Source organism: Leopardus geoffroyi, chromosome C1 (assembly GCF_018350155.1).
Source record: "Leopardus geoffroyi isolate Oge1 chromosome C1, O.geoffroyi_Oge1_pat1.0, whole genome shotgun sequence".
Classification (NCBI taxonomy): Eukaryota; Metazoa; Chordata; class Mammalia; order Carnivora; family Felidae; genus Leopardus; species Leopardus geoffroyi.
Genome location: NC_059328.1, coordinates 56,339,545 through 56,352,190, shown reverse-complemented (window position 1 = coordinate 56,352,190; position 12,646 = coordinate 56,339,545). Strand labels below are relative to the sequence as shown.

Genomic DNA, 12,646 nt, shown 5'->3' with positions numbered 1-12,646 from the left:
CAATCTCCAAGCCTGCGCCCTCCATCTCTGGCTGGCGCTGCGCTGCGGTGTTCAAGCACTTAGTGGGCTCAGCACATGGGTTGTATTGGTCTAGGGGAGGCTGTGATTGGTCTTCGCTGTTGCCACTGCCCCTACCCGCGCCACCACTGATTCTAGAAGCAGTTAATTTGCCCGCGTGCACACTTGGTTGTGCCTTGGAGAGAGGTAAAAGCTATATTCCCCTCCGCCTTCCCACCCCCACCTCGGCATGCCAAGAGACACGGTGGGTAAACCAGTTTGGGCTGTTGCGCGTGAGAGCCGGAGGCCTACTTGTCCGGGAAGTGAGTATCCGTCCCTCGACCTTCTGAGGACAGTTGTTGTAGGCAATGGGTCTATACTGGCACCAGAGAGGAGCATCCTGGCTCCTTGGACACCCTCCTTACCCCCATTATTACTGAATCGGGTCCTTGAGGTCTCCAAGCAATAGCAATTGACGAAAGGCCAACGCCTTTCTGCCTCTCTCCCTCTCTCCCTCTCTCTCTCTCCCTGTCCCCTCTCCCCCCTCCCTCTCTCTCTCCCTCTCCCCCCTCCCTCTCTCTCTCCCTCTCTCTCTCTCCCTCTCTCTCCCTCCCTCTCTCTCTCCCTCTCTCTCTCTCTCCCTCTCTCTCCCTCCCGCTCCCTCTCTCTCTTCCTCACTGCCCATACCGTCTTTTGTGATTACCATGGGTGGGCAATGAGCCTGGCTCTGCCTCAGTGGAGGGAAGGAGGTGGGATTGGGGGAGCGAGCTGAGAACCTGCCGAGTGTCCCCAGGTAATAGCTAGCAAAGGAGACACACGGACAGTCTTCCAGGTTCTAAACCCCATCTTTCTCTCTTCCTTTCTTCCTCCCTAACCATCTTTTGCTGCTGGGTAAGTGCCAAGAATTTGTGCGCGCGTCTGCCCACCAATTCCCTGCGATGAGCAATACGTGCTTTGGCTTCAAGAAACTGCTGATTCAGCACGGCTGGTTCAGTGGCTGTGTCCTCTGCCCGCCCTGCTTGTCACACATTCTTTTGGTGCCCCAGAGCAAGAGCAGGGCTTATGGCATCGTGGCGCATGGTTCGTATGGCGTGTGCAAGAGTGCGCTGGTGCAGAGGGCGGAGCGTGCGGCTTTCCCAATGTGTATCTGCCAGCCATTGAGGAGACCTATCGCCAGGTGCTGAGTTGCAGACCCAGCCTTGGGGCTCTGCACTTCACCGACACCGACCGTGGCCACCGCTACCTGGATCTCCAGCTCCTCGCCATTGCCTTCATCCTGGTGTATTCAGTCACCAAGAAGCAAACCGTGGAGGAGCTGAAGCCCTTCGGTGAGCTGTTCCGCAAAGTCAAAAGCAACAACTTGAATAAGTATTCTATCTACTGGTGTGCAGCCAAAGCAATGAAAGCGGCTGGGAGCTGACTGGTGAGGGACCGCGCTGCCTGCGCCTTGGAGTGGAATTACCCGTTCCTAGGGGCCTCCGCCCAGACGGCTATCGGTGTGCAGGAGCTGTTTCACATACTGCTGAAGCACGAGAAGCATCCTGCCACCTACCTCCACCATCCTGAGAAGAAATCCCAGATGCCCAAGACCGCCGAGAAGCTGCTACGTAAATACATCATCACGTGAGTTCTGGGTGTTAGGATCCCGAACTTCTCCCAGAGTGTGCGGAAACGTGGACCCGTCCCGGTGTAACGTGTCACTGTTAAATGGTTGAAACATTGGAGGAGGAGGAAAAAAAGGAGAACGATGCATTGAAAGACCACTTGGATAGACTGTAGAGATTAATGTTTGAAAAAGAATGAAATGCTGAAATGAATTGAAGAGGCCACTGCTCTTCGCGTAACTCTAACTATCGCATGTTATTTTTAAACATTTCAAGTCCTGTAAAGTCTCCATTGTATACTTAATTGTTTAAAAAATGTATTTTTGCAACAAAAGCTGTGGCAGATAGCTTTTAGACAGATATGTTAAACAAGATAAATAAATGGATAATCTATGGCTGAGCATTGGGGGTCGGGGAGAGAAAATAGTGAAAATGGAACTTGCTTACTAAATATGTGCTAGTTATTTCCTAAGTCATTTAAAAATGTTTGGGTATTCCACATAGCAGTTTTTGTGACTTAAGGCTTTTCCTGCAAGCTTTATAATTTCTTTTTCACTGGGCAGCAAAAATATCCATTGCATTGAAATTTCAACCACATCTGGGGACGGTTTCTAATAAGAATTTTACACAGGGAAGCTTATTCCCTCTTGAAATTAGCCAGTGGGGGCAGGGGTGCCCCCACTGCCCCACCATGGGGGTGGGGGTTAAGGAGTCCCCACCATGCAGAGCTGGTTTATATCCATAACCTTTCCAGGACTGACATCCAAAGGAACTCCAGGCACCTCTGAAGAGGATGCTCACTCTGTTGCTGTCCCAGAGATAAAAAGGTGGCAAAAAGCAGCCTTTGGCTGCTTCAAAAGTCTTCCCTCCAGAAATGCTAGATGTAGGGAGTGGGGAGGGGGAAGGAGGGTAGGGGAAATGGTGGAATGTGAAATTTGAGAAGTTCCTCCTTAAGGGAGTTATTTTAAAAAGATTAATTTTAGGGGCACCTGGGTGGCTCAGTCAGCTGGGCGTCCAACTTCAGCTCAGGTCATGATCTCACAGTCTGTGAGTTCAAGCCCCGTGTCCAGCTCTGTGCTGACAGCTCAGAGCCTAGAGCCTACTTCAGATTCTGTCTCCGTCTCTCTGCCCTTCCTCTGCTCATGCTCTGTATCTCTCTGTCTCAAAAATAAATAAAAAAATTTTTTTTAATTAAAAATTTTTTTTTTAAAGATCAATTTTATATCTGAACATGATTTTTTTTTTTGAGTGAATACTATACATATCCTTTTGAGTGTCTTTATTTTTAGTTGGGGAAAGGAGGTTCTTAATCTGGTAAATTTTTTCCCCATGATATATTTATTATTGAACAATTTATGTGTTTTTAAAAGTAGCTTCTTACAGGGGCACCTGGGTGGCTCAGTCAGTTAAGCATCCAACTTCGGCTCAGGTTATGATCTCACGGCTTGTGAGTTTGAGCCCTGTGTCCAGCTCTGTGCTGACAGCTCAGAGCCCGGAGCCTGCTTCACATTCTGTGTTCCCCTCTCTCTCTGCGTGTCTCCCTCTCTCTCTGTGTGTCTCCCGCTCATCTCTATCTCTCTCTCTCTTAAAAATAAACAAACATTAAAAAAAAAAAAGTAGCTTCTTATAGCTTGATTTTTAGGGAAAAAGCACACTGTTGAAAAGTAATCATAAACAGAAGGCAGATTTGAGGGAAGATCTATTTGCACATGCACAAGAAGATAATAAGTTATATTTTGGATAAGATGGTTGCTAGGATAGCCAGGTGGAGCTTTCCAGTGGGAATTAGACTGGGATTGGTGGCTGGAGATGATGAGTTTTCAGCATACAGCTGGTGGTAAGACTATGGAGGGGAAAAAAAGGCAAGATTAAAGGGTTTAGGACAGAATCCTAAGGGAACACAAGCACCCTAGAAAGCTACTGACCTAGAGAAAACTACAAAGGACACTTAGAAGTGACCAAAAGAGGGACGCCTATGTGGCTCAGTCGTTTAAGCGTAGGACTTGGGCTCAGGTCATGATCTCATGGTTTGTGAGTTTGAGCCCCACATTGGGCTCTCTGCTGTCGGCACAGAGCCTGCTTCCGATCCTCCATCCCCACTCTGTGCCCCTCCGCCACTGGTTCTCTCTCTCTCTCTCTCAAAAGAAATAAATAAAACTTTAAAAATGACCAAGAAATAGGAGGAAATTCACAATGTACAGTAATAAATGTTGAAGGAGAAATGAGTTTCAAGGGAAAGTGTGTACTCTATCATAGCAAAAAAAATTTTTTTTAATAGAATAAGATGAGGATTAGAAAGTGTTGCTGACAGTTAGCAGATTTCTGGTTCCAGCCAAGGTAGAGTAACTCCCCTATTCTTCTGCACTAAAGAATCCCTGGACATAACACAATAAACAAGAAAAGGAGAATATTTAAAGATGGGAAGAAGTGAATGTCCTAGGAGCCTGGGGATGTAAGAAACGACGTGACGATGATTTCTCTGAGTTTTCTTATTGTCTCCATTCATGCACTGTAGAATGCATCCAGGTCAAAGCTACCAACAGGCACAGACCCAAAAGGGCACATTTTCTTTCCCTAGCCAAAGCACTGGAAAAAGAGTGGTTTAATAATAGAAAATCTTTTTGGTAATACGTACCTGAATATCCAACACCAGCAGCCAAACCCCTGCTCTTCCTCCTCCCCCCCAGGGAGAGCTGGTCTTCCACCTCACAATACCCTGCCCTGTGGAAGCAGATGGTAGTGTTCTGACGTCCCCTCCTGGTGCTGGACAACAGGACAGAGCAAGGAGCGAATAATCGTCTATCCCAGATAGACGCCCCCATCCCAGCCCCTAACCCAGCAGATGCCCCCATCCTTTCCCCGCTGGCAGGGTGATGTCCATGGGGCTGAGCAGGGAGTTAATGCTCTCAGTCCCCTTCCAGGGTTGTCAGCAGGTGGCTGGCGGGGAGCTGAGCCTCCCTCTCCACCTGCCAGGAGCGGGGCTGAATGAGGTGGTGTGAAACAGTGCAAGCCAACGGTCTAGTCCTCCCCCAGCCCACCCGCACCGTCATGAGTCTCAGCTTCCTTGACCAAAATAAAAAATTGGGGACATGGTCATCTCTTAGGTCTCTTCTAAAAAATCATAAGTGAGAAACTTTACATATTACCCTTAGATGGGAGCAAGGAGGATATCAGCCATTCTAACCATTCTTTGAGCTAATAGTGTTATTCAAAGGAGCTAGAATCTGTAAGTTCCATTTTTGTCCTGTCCAACATAGCAAACTCTGGCCTTATGTGATGTCTGCACTTGAAATGTGGCTAGTCCCAAGTGAGATGGACAAGAGTAAATGTACCCTGGATTCAACTACAGAAAGAGTGAATGTAGAATAGCTCATACTTTTTAATATTTATTACATGCTGAAAGGATAATATTTTAGGTATGGGGGGTTACATGACGTGTATTATTTAAACTATTTTGGTGTTGCTTTCTACCTCTATAAATGTGGCTGCCAGAATATTTAAAAGTATTTTTGTGGCTCGTCTTTGTGGCCTACATTATATTCCTCCTAGTCAGTGCTGATGTATGTTCACACTGGCTATCAGAACTAATTTCTAATTTGAATTCGATCACACACATAACCAGGATTAATGATCAAGTGTCGAAAAAATGTTAGCGTGTATATAAAATAATATGTGCCGTCAGATGTCTAAGTAACTTCATGAAACTCAAGATTAACAGAAATGTAACAAAATCCACTGAGAGGTATGTGTGCTTGTAAGTTAATTTGGATAGTACATCTCTATAAGCTACATTTATGAACCTGGGTCCAAAGGCCCAGAGCTTGGGAAAATAAATATGTCAGACAGTGAATTCAGTGAGTGTGTGAGGACTAAAATAAATGAAAACTGAAAATATGCCCACTGCATTGCTATGATGTTTTCCCGGGCTGCTGATACTGACCGACCTGCCATCCATGTGACACTGAGAAGTGGAAAGGTGGAGAAAAGAAATGTGGTGTAGGGACAGTACAATATTGTAAACTGAGACTCAATAAATTTAACTCTTTGGCAATAGTATTATGGGTGTATGTGGGTGTATTCATAGATGCTCATCCGTTTTGTCCTCCAGCTTCATAAACGTGGCCTGGAAGAGATCTCACAAATTCTGAATAGCATTAGAATTCCCTTTCTACCTCCAAATTTCCTTTCTGGTAATGTGAGCACATCACAGCCACACACCCTTTCCCCAACCAGCCTGGATGATTTGCTGTTCCACCAAACATCCTGTGTAGTTGTTCTTTTACTGTTTTCTTCGCACAAGGTACTTTTTCTTCCATTATTAGCCCACCACAATTTTATTCACCCTTTCAAATCCAGCCCAAACACCTAAGGCCACTCCCACTGAAGGCTTCCCTGTTTTTCAGTAATCATTCACAAATGTTATTAAGAGTTGGCAATATGCTGGCCCTGTGCCAAGCCCTGGTGGACAGAGGCCCTGCCTTCAAGAAGCTGATAATCCGGGGCGCCTGGGTGGCTCAGTCAGTTAAGCGTCCGACCTCGGCTCAGGTTATGATCTCATGGTTTGTGGGTTCGAGCCCCGTGTTGGGCTCTGTGTTGACAGTGTGGAGCCCGGAGCCTGCTTCAGATTCTGTGTTTCCCTCTCTCTCTGGTCCTCTCCCACTTGCACTCTGTCTTTCTCTCTCTCTCAAAAATAAATAAACATTCAAAAGAATTTAAAAAAGAAGCTTGTAATCCAACAAATGAGATAGGGAGGAAGATAAAAATGTACAGCACAGTGTGAATGGTACTGTATGTGGGTGCATTCCCCACCCTGCTATCATATCGACCTTATAAACATGCAATTTGGGGGCGCCTGGGTGGCTCAGTCAGCTGAGCGTCCGGCTTCGGCTCAGGTCATGATCTCACGGTTTGTGAGTTCAAGCCCCGCGTCCAGCTCTGTGCTGACGGCTCGGAGCCTGGAGCCTGTTTCGGATTCTGTGTCTTCCTCTCTGCTCTTCCCCTGCTCATGGTCTGTCTCTGTCTCTCAAAATAAATAAATAAACATTAAAAAAAAGATGCAATTTGATTGCAGTGCTGCTTTTCTCAAGGGCCATTATTTGCCAGCTATTCTGACAAATGTGCACAAAACTGTAGACAGAGATGTATGTTATAGCATTGTACAGTCTACCTGGGTGTGAGTCTCATTTCTGCCACTTCTTGTTTGTGGAGCAAGTACTGACATTCTCAAGGTGTTGTTTTCCTCAAATGTAAGGTGGGGGTGATGGTAATAGCTTCTCCCCAGGATGACTGTATTAAATTAGTTAATACACACAAAGCACTTAGAATACGGCCTGGCACATTATGAGCAATCCACAAATATTAGCTTTTTGCTATTATTAACAAAAGATTGGAAATTACCTAAATGACCTTCGATATGGGTTCAACTCTATTAAAATGATGAGGTTTATATGAGTCATCACATAATGTCTCCAAGATTTATTTTGAGTTGGCTCATGTGTGAGGGTTAATGTGTGTATGTGTCTGTGTGGTTGTATGTACATAATAGAAAATTCTTCTAAAAGGATATTGAAATAATTGATCATTGACATTGGCTTTGAAGATAGGAATGGCCAGTTTTCACTTTTATAAACTTTAATACAGTGTGAATTAGAATATCACGTATATGGGGCACCTGGGTGGCTCACTCAGTTGTGTCAGACATTTGATTTTGGCTCCGGTCATAATCTCACGGTTCCTGGGTTCAAGCCCTGTGCTGATGGCGTGGAGCCTGCCTGGGATTCTCTCTTTCCTTCTCTCTCTCTCTGCCCCTCCCCAGCTCTCTCTGTCTCTCTCAAAATAAATAAATAAAACCTTAACAAAAATACCATGCACATAATTTTTCTAATTATTGAAAAAACCCCAGGTAATTTCCTTCTGAGTCCCAACAGGAAAGAACAGAGTGGGGGCTAAAATCCAAATTTTCTAACACCAACTTCAGTGCTTTTTCAATTTTATTCAACATTAAGGTAATCCCCATGAAGAACTTTCTGGTCTAACTGAAAGAAAATAACTATAAATATATCCTGCATCTAATGTATGGCATTTAGCAGACAAGGAACAGATGAAGCTCAGAACGGTTAAATAAGTAACCTAAAGTCCCAAGTTGAGGTCACCGGAGTTGGGATTCTCTCTCAGATCCACCTAATGTGTCACCAAGATGAACCCAGAATCAACAAAAGTGGGTCTAATCCTAAGTCTCTCCTTCTTTGCTTTTTTGCTGCTCCCAACCTTGCAAGTTGTGTGAATGAAACCAAACAACACCTGTGAAAGCACTGCACACAAAGCCCAGCACATAGTAGGTCCTCAGCCACTTAGTTGAATTGGATTGATGCTACCTTCTCTCTCTACCTCTCCTAGGTATTTACTCTGTGGTTAATGCAACTTTCATTCTACCCAACACCCACTGGCTCTCGACTCTTGGAGATTACGTTTGCCTGATATTTGTAGGAGAAGCACATCTAAAAAATTCCATTTCTAAAAGCTCTGTGCTCGGGTGCGAGAGGTACCTAGCCTGCCACATGAATGCATGTCCTGTTTACTCCTTTTGTTCTGAAAGCTCATGTAACCTCTTTGTACAGGTAGTCATTAATACAGAGTGAGAGAGAAAAAGGGATTCAAAGAGAAATTACTGGTAATTGTGGTCCCCTATCAGTATGTTTTCTTCTCTCTGCAACCTGATCTCAACATTGTGAAATATATTCGTTCCCAGTATAATTGAAATGGGAATTAAGTAGTGCGATGGGGCTGGGCTATTTGAGGACAAGGCAGCTTGTCGCATGTTTGGAATTGTTGCTTGAAAATGCCCACCTGAATCAAAATGCCTCATGTCCTGCTGGCGAGGGCACTCCTTGAGGTACTAACTTTGACGTCGGCTCTGCCATTCTTAGCTAGCTGGCAGTCTCTGAAAACTTCAGTGGACTGCAGTTTTTTTCACCTGTAAAATGAGAGGATCTCAAACTCATGGTCCACAGTCAGCAAGTAGGGAGTCTAAGTGGTGGTGTAGAGGAAGATCATGCCCAGTCTACAGGGAGGGAACTTCCTCTACTCAGTTCTATTGAGAAATGTGGACCCAGTGTTCCCAATTTTTCCGATTTTTTTTTTAAAGAATCTAACAATTCTTAAATATTGGCAACTAATTAGAAATTGTTCATAAATTCTATTTGGGTCAAGTTACATCAGGCCTGCCAGCCACCAGTTAAAGACCTCAGGCTGGAGAACATGGAAAGTTTCTTACTTATTGGGGCATCTTCAATATTATCTGGAGGAATAGAAAAGTTAATGAGGTAATTCGCTTGCAGTGGTCACAGCGGCACTGGTGAACTGATGAATGGTGTGGAGAAGGGAGGTAGAGGCTTTTGACTGAGCTCGCTTCTAGAAGTTCTGTGACTTATCCTTTCTAAACCCCAGCTTCTCTACCTGGAAAATGATGATGCAAGTAACCTCTTCGTATCACTGGGCTATGTGAAGTATGTTTAAAGCTGTAAATGTAACACAGATAGGAGATTATTGGGATTATTGTTTGAAGATGGGATATGGCAACAATCCAAAGTAAAAAACCAGAACAAAAAAATAAAACCAATTTGCTGAAGTTTATGAAGAGAGGAATCTACACTGGACCGTTAGCCAAGTGTGGTGACAGAGCTTCATAGTCGAGAGCATGGACTCTGAGGTCAGTCCTTCTGAATTGGAACTCAGGCTCTCCTGTTTACTAATCATGTGAATTTGGCCCAGTGCCTTTGTTCCTCATTTGCAAAATGAGGATAATAATAGTTCCTCCCTCAGTGTTGACGTGCGTATGCCTAAAGTGAACCCCAGTGATTCCCATCTCATAGTGTTCATCGTTTTGTAGAATCCCCTCTTCCTCAGTGGGGTCAAAGAAAGGGGTCAGTGACTTCCTCCTAACCAATAGAATAGGACACGGGTAAAGGGATCTCAGTCTTGTAATTATGTTAAACTTCATAGGACTCTATCTTGACAGACTGGGGCTAGAGCTTTTTGTGAGCTCAGTGAAATAAAGAGCCGTGTTGGAGAAGCCCACATGGTTAGGAACTAGGAGTAGCCTCCAGAAGCTGTGGGTGGCCTCTAGGACCTGAGGTCAATCTCCAGCCAACAGCCAGCAAAAACCTGGGGCCCACAGTGATACAGATGCAAGGAGATGAATTCTGCCAACAACCTGAATTACCTTAGGAATAGATTCTTCCCCAGATGACTCTCCAAATGAGAACACACCAGCTGACACTTGATTGCAGCCTGGTTAAGACTCTGGGCAGAAGACCCAGTTATGCTGTGCCTGGACTCCTGACCCCCAGAAATTGTGAAATAAAAAATATGTATTATTTTAAGCTGCTATGTTTGTGATAGTTTGCTGCACAACAATAGAAAATGAATAGACTCTCTTATATTGTTGCTATACATATTACATGAGTTGATATTTGTTAAATGCTTTCATTCTAATGATATAAAAGTGTTTACATAATCATATTCTGCATGACCAGTTCATTAACAAATACTTGAGTGCTAGACTTTTTGCTTCTGTTTATGACTCTATGGGAGACCTGTGTTACTCCTTTAATAATCTGAAACTCATGAGCAAACATTTTATATGGAAGATCCCACTCTTGCCCTCATTTGGTAATACAACACTCACCACCCACACTCCCACCAAGAATTTCTGTGAGCCCCCTTGGGTTACAACTATGCACAAACTGGTCAGTCCCACTTGGCATTTGCCATGTTTTTCCAGGGCGGCTCAATCCTCCAATAGCAAGGTCAAAAGCCAAGTTCATACTATGCTGTTCCCAATGCTGGAGAATGTCAGGGCTTCATGAGGAAGTGGAAATAAGTGCCGTGTCCCAAATTCTATGCTCTTTGTCACCTCATCCCCAAGGTGGCATGGCTTTTCCAAGAGTCTCATCAAACCTCTTATGAGAACAGAATCTTCACCTCTAGCCCTAAACCATAGCTCAATAGAAGGCCTAAAACTGTTCCTCTTTTTTTTGGAACCCACTTACTCATATCTCTTCTTTGCCTAACTCAGTTTAACCCTATTACCTCAGTTAACCTTCCCTGATTGTCCAGACTGGTTATATCTCCATTGTAAGTTTCCATCACACCCTGTTAATTCCCTTTGCATTATTATTTTTTAATGATTGTCCAAGCAGAGTATAAGATTATGAGCATGAGGTCATATGTGGCTTTTGCTCATTGATGTATCCTAAGGTCTAGCACAATGTCCGGAACTTAATAGATGCTAAATAAATACATGTTAGTGAAGGAAGTCACATTTTATAAAGGAAATTGAGGCTCGGAAAGGTTAATATCTTCTCACGACACAGAGATAGTTTGGGGCAGAACTAGGACTGAAGCCCAGATTTGCCTGATTCCAAAAGCCCTGATCTCCTAACCACCATAACCAAGAGCAAAGCCCCATGTTCTGCTGCCAAATTCACTCTCCCAAGGGAGAGCCCAAGTCAAACAAATCTGAGGGTAGGATTTTGTTCTTAAGTCAGAATAAGAAACGGACTCTTCTGTGCAGATCAAAAATAAAAATACATGCTTGGAAATGCAATCGCTCCATTGTTTCCAGAAGCTTGTCATTTTGTGGTTGGCTTCATCAGGTCTGAAGTGAGAAAGTTTCCTGGGGAATCGGATGCTAGTAACAAACCAAACAATTTCCTAGGAGAATCAGAAAGGAAAGTTCCCGAGTAGCCTTCTTATCTCTCCAGAACTCAGTGGAGAAAGATGGTGTCATCAGAAGGACTTGGAACTGCTACATGAGGACAGGCCAAGGACTTGTGGAGACCATGGGAGGTAACATGTGTGGAAGAAGGAAAAAAGTTCTAGATCCTGGAGTACAAGTGAGCCACCCAATGGGACCCTTAATACAAAGGGAAATATTTGAAAAAAATGAAATTATTAATAACCAATGTATATATTAGGCTCTTCATTTATCCCCATTCATCCATCCACATCCATCCATCTATTCATCCATACATCCATCTTCCAAATATTTAGTGAGGGCCTACTATATTCAGGACGTTTTAGGTACTGAGGATATAGAGTTGAATGCAACAGACTGAGACCTTGCTCATGTGGAACATACGTTCTAGGAGGGTGGAGGACGGGGGGGGCAGAAAATGAACAAATACATAGATATTATATAATATAACCTCAGATAACGGTAAGTGCTCTCAAAAAGTAACAAGGATGAGGGGACCACGTGTGACAGAGGAGCTTTTTGGACAACATGGACAGGACACTTTGTTAAGCACAGGACAAAAAACATGATTGCATGTGATTCTATCCTCTGAAGTGCAAACTAGTACTTCTACAGAAGAGGAAATTGAACAGTAGTTAACTAAAGTGGCCAAGAGTCAGACTCAACCCCAAATCCACCTGATGCCAAAGCCTGCATTCTTGGCAGTTATGCTTTCAAATCCCAGGGATGTGGGCTGGTCTGGGTTGAGCCAGATAAACCCTGGTTTGTTGCTATTATGTTTTCTCTAGCACAAATATTTATGAAGTTTGTATGATGTATGAGACTCTGTGCCAGTCTCTGGAAAAAAGATTCTGTCCCTGCTCTAAAGGGAGTATGCAGTCTGGTTAGAATGCAGACAATTAGCCAAGCACTCAGAAGACAGCAGACTAAACCCTGGGTCTGCAGTCAGAGCAGTTCAGGTGCGGGATCAGAGCAGAGGCTCGTGGCCCCACACCACAACCCTAACACCCTCCTCTGGACCCCAGATCTTTTCATACGCCTGTCTCAGGTGCTCCACCTGCCAGTATCTCCTGCTGTCCCTCAAGCCCACCCAGCTCGCTCTTGCCTCCAACCTTTCGCCACCCACTGCATCACTTTCTGTTCCTTACCATGTTTTATTTTCTTCAAAGCGTTATCCCTATCTACAAGTATAGTGTAGAGTCTTTGCTTCTGTGTTTGTGTACTGTCTCCTCCACTTGGACATCAACTCCTCAAGAACAGAGCTTTTTTGTTTCATTTTATTCAGTAT

General features: G+C 44.3%; 1 protein-coding gene across 1 annotated transcript; it reads left to right on the top strand.

Annotated features, from left to right (window-relative positions):
* Nucleotides 1-892: 892 nt before the first annotated feature.
* On the top strand, nt 893-2,271 carry DIRAS3 (DIRAS family GTPase 3; the record flags this gene model as incomplete). Its single annotated transcript, XM_045482417.1, is given in 1 exon segment — nt 893-2,271. A coding segment is annotated over 1 exon segment (732 nt), but the record flags the coding sequence as incomplete, so codon positions are not given.
* Nucleotides 2,272-12,646: the final 10,375 nt, after the last annotated feature.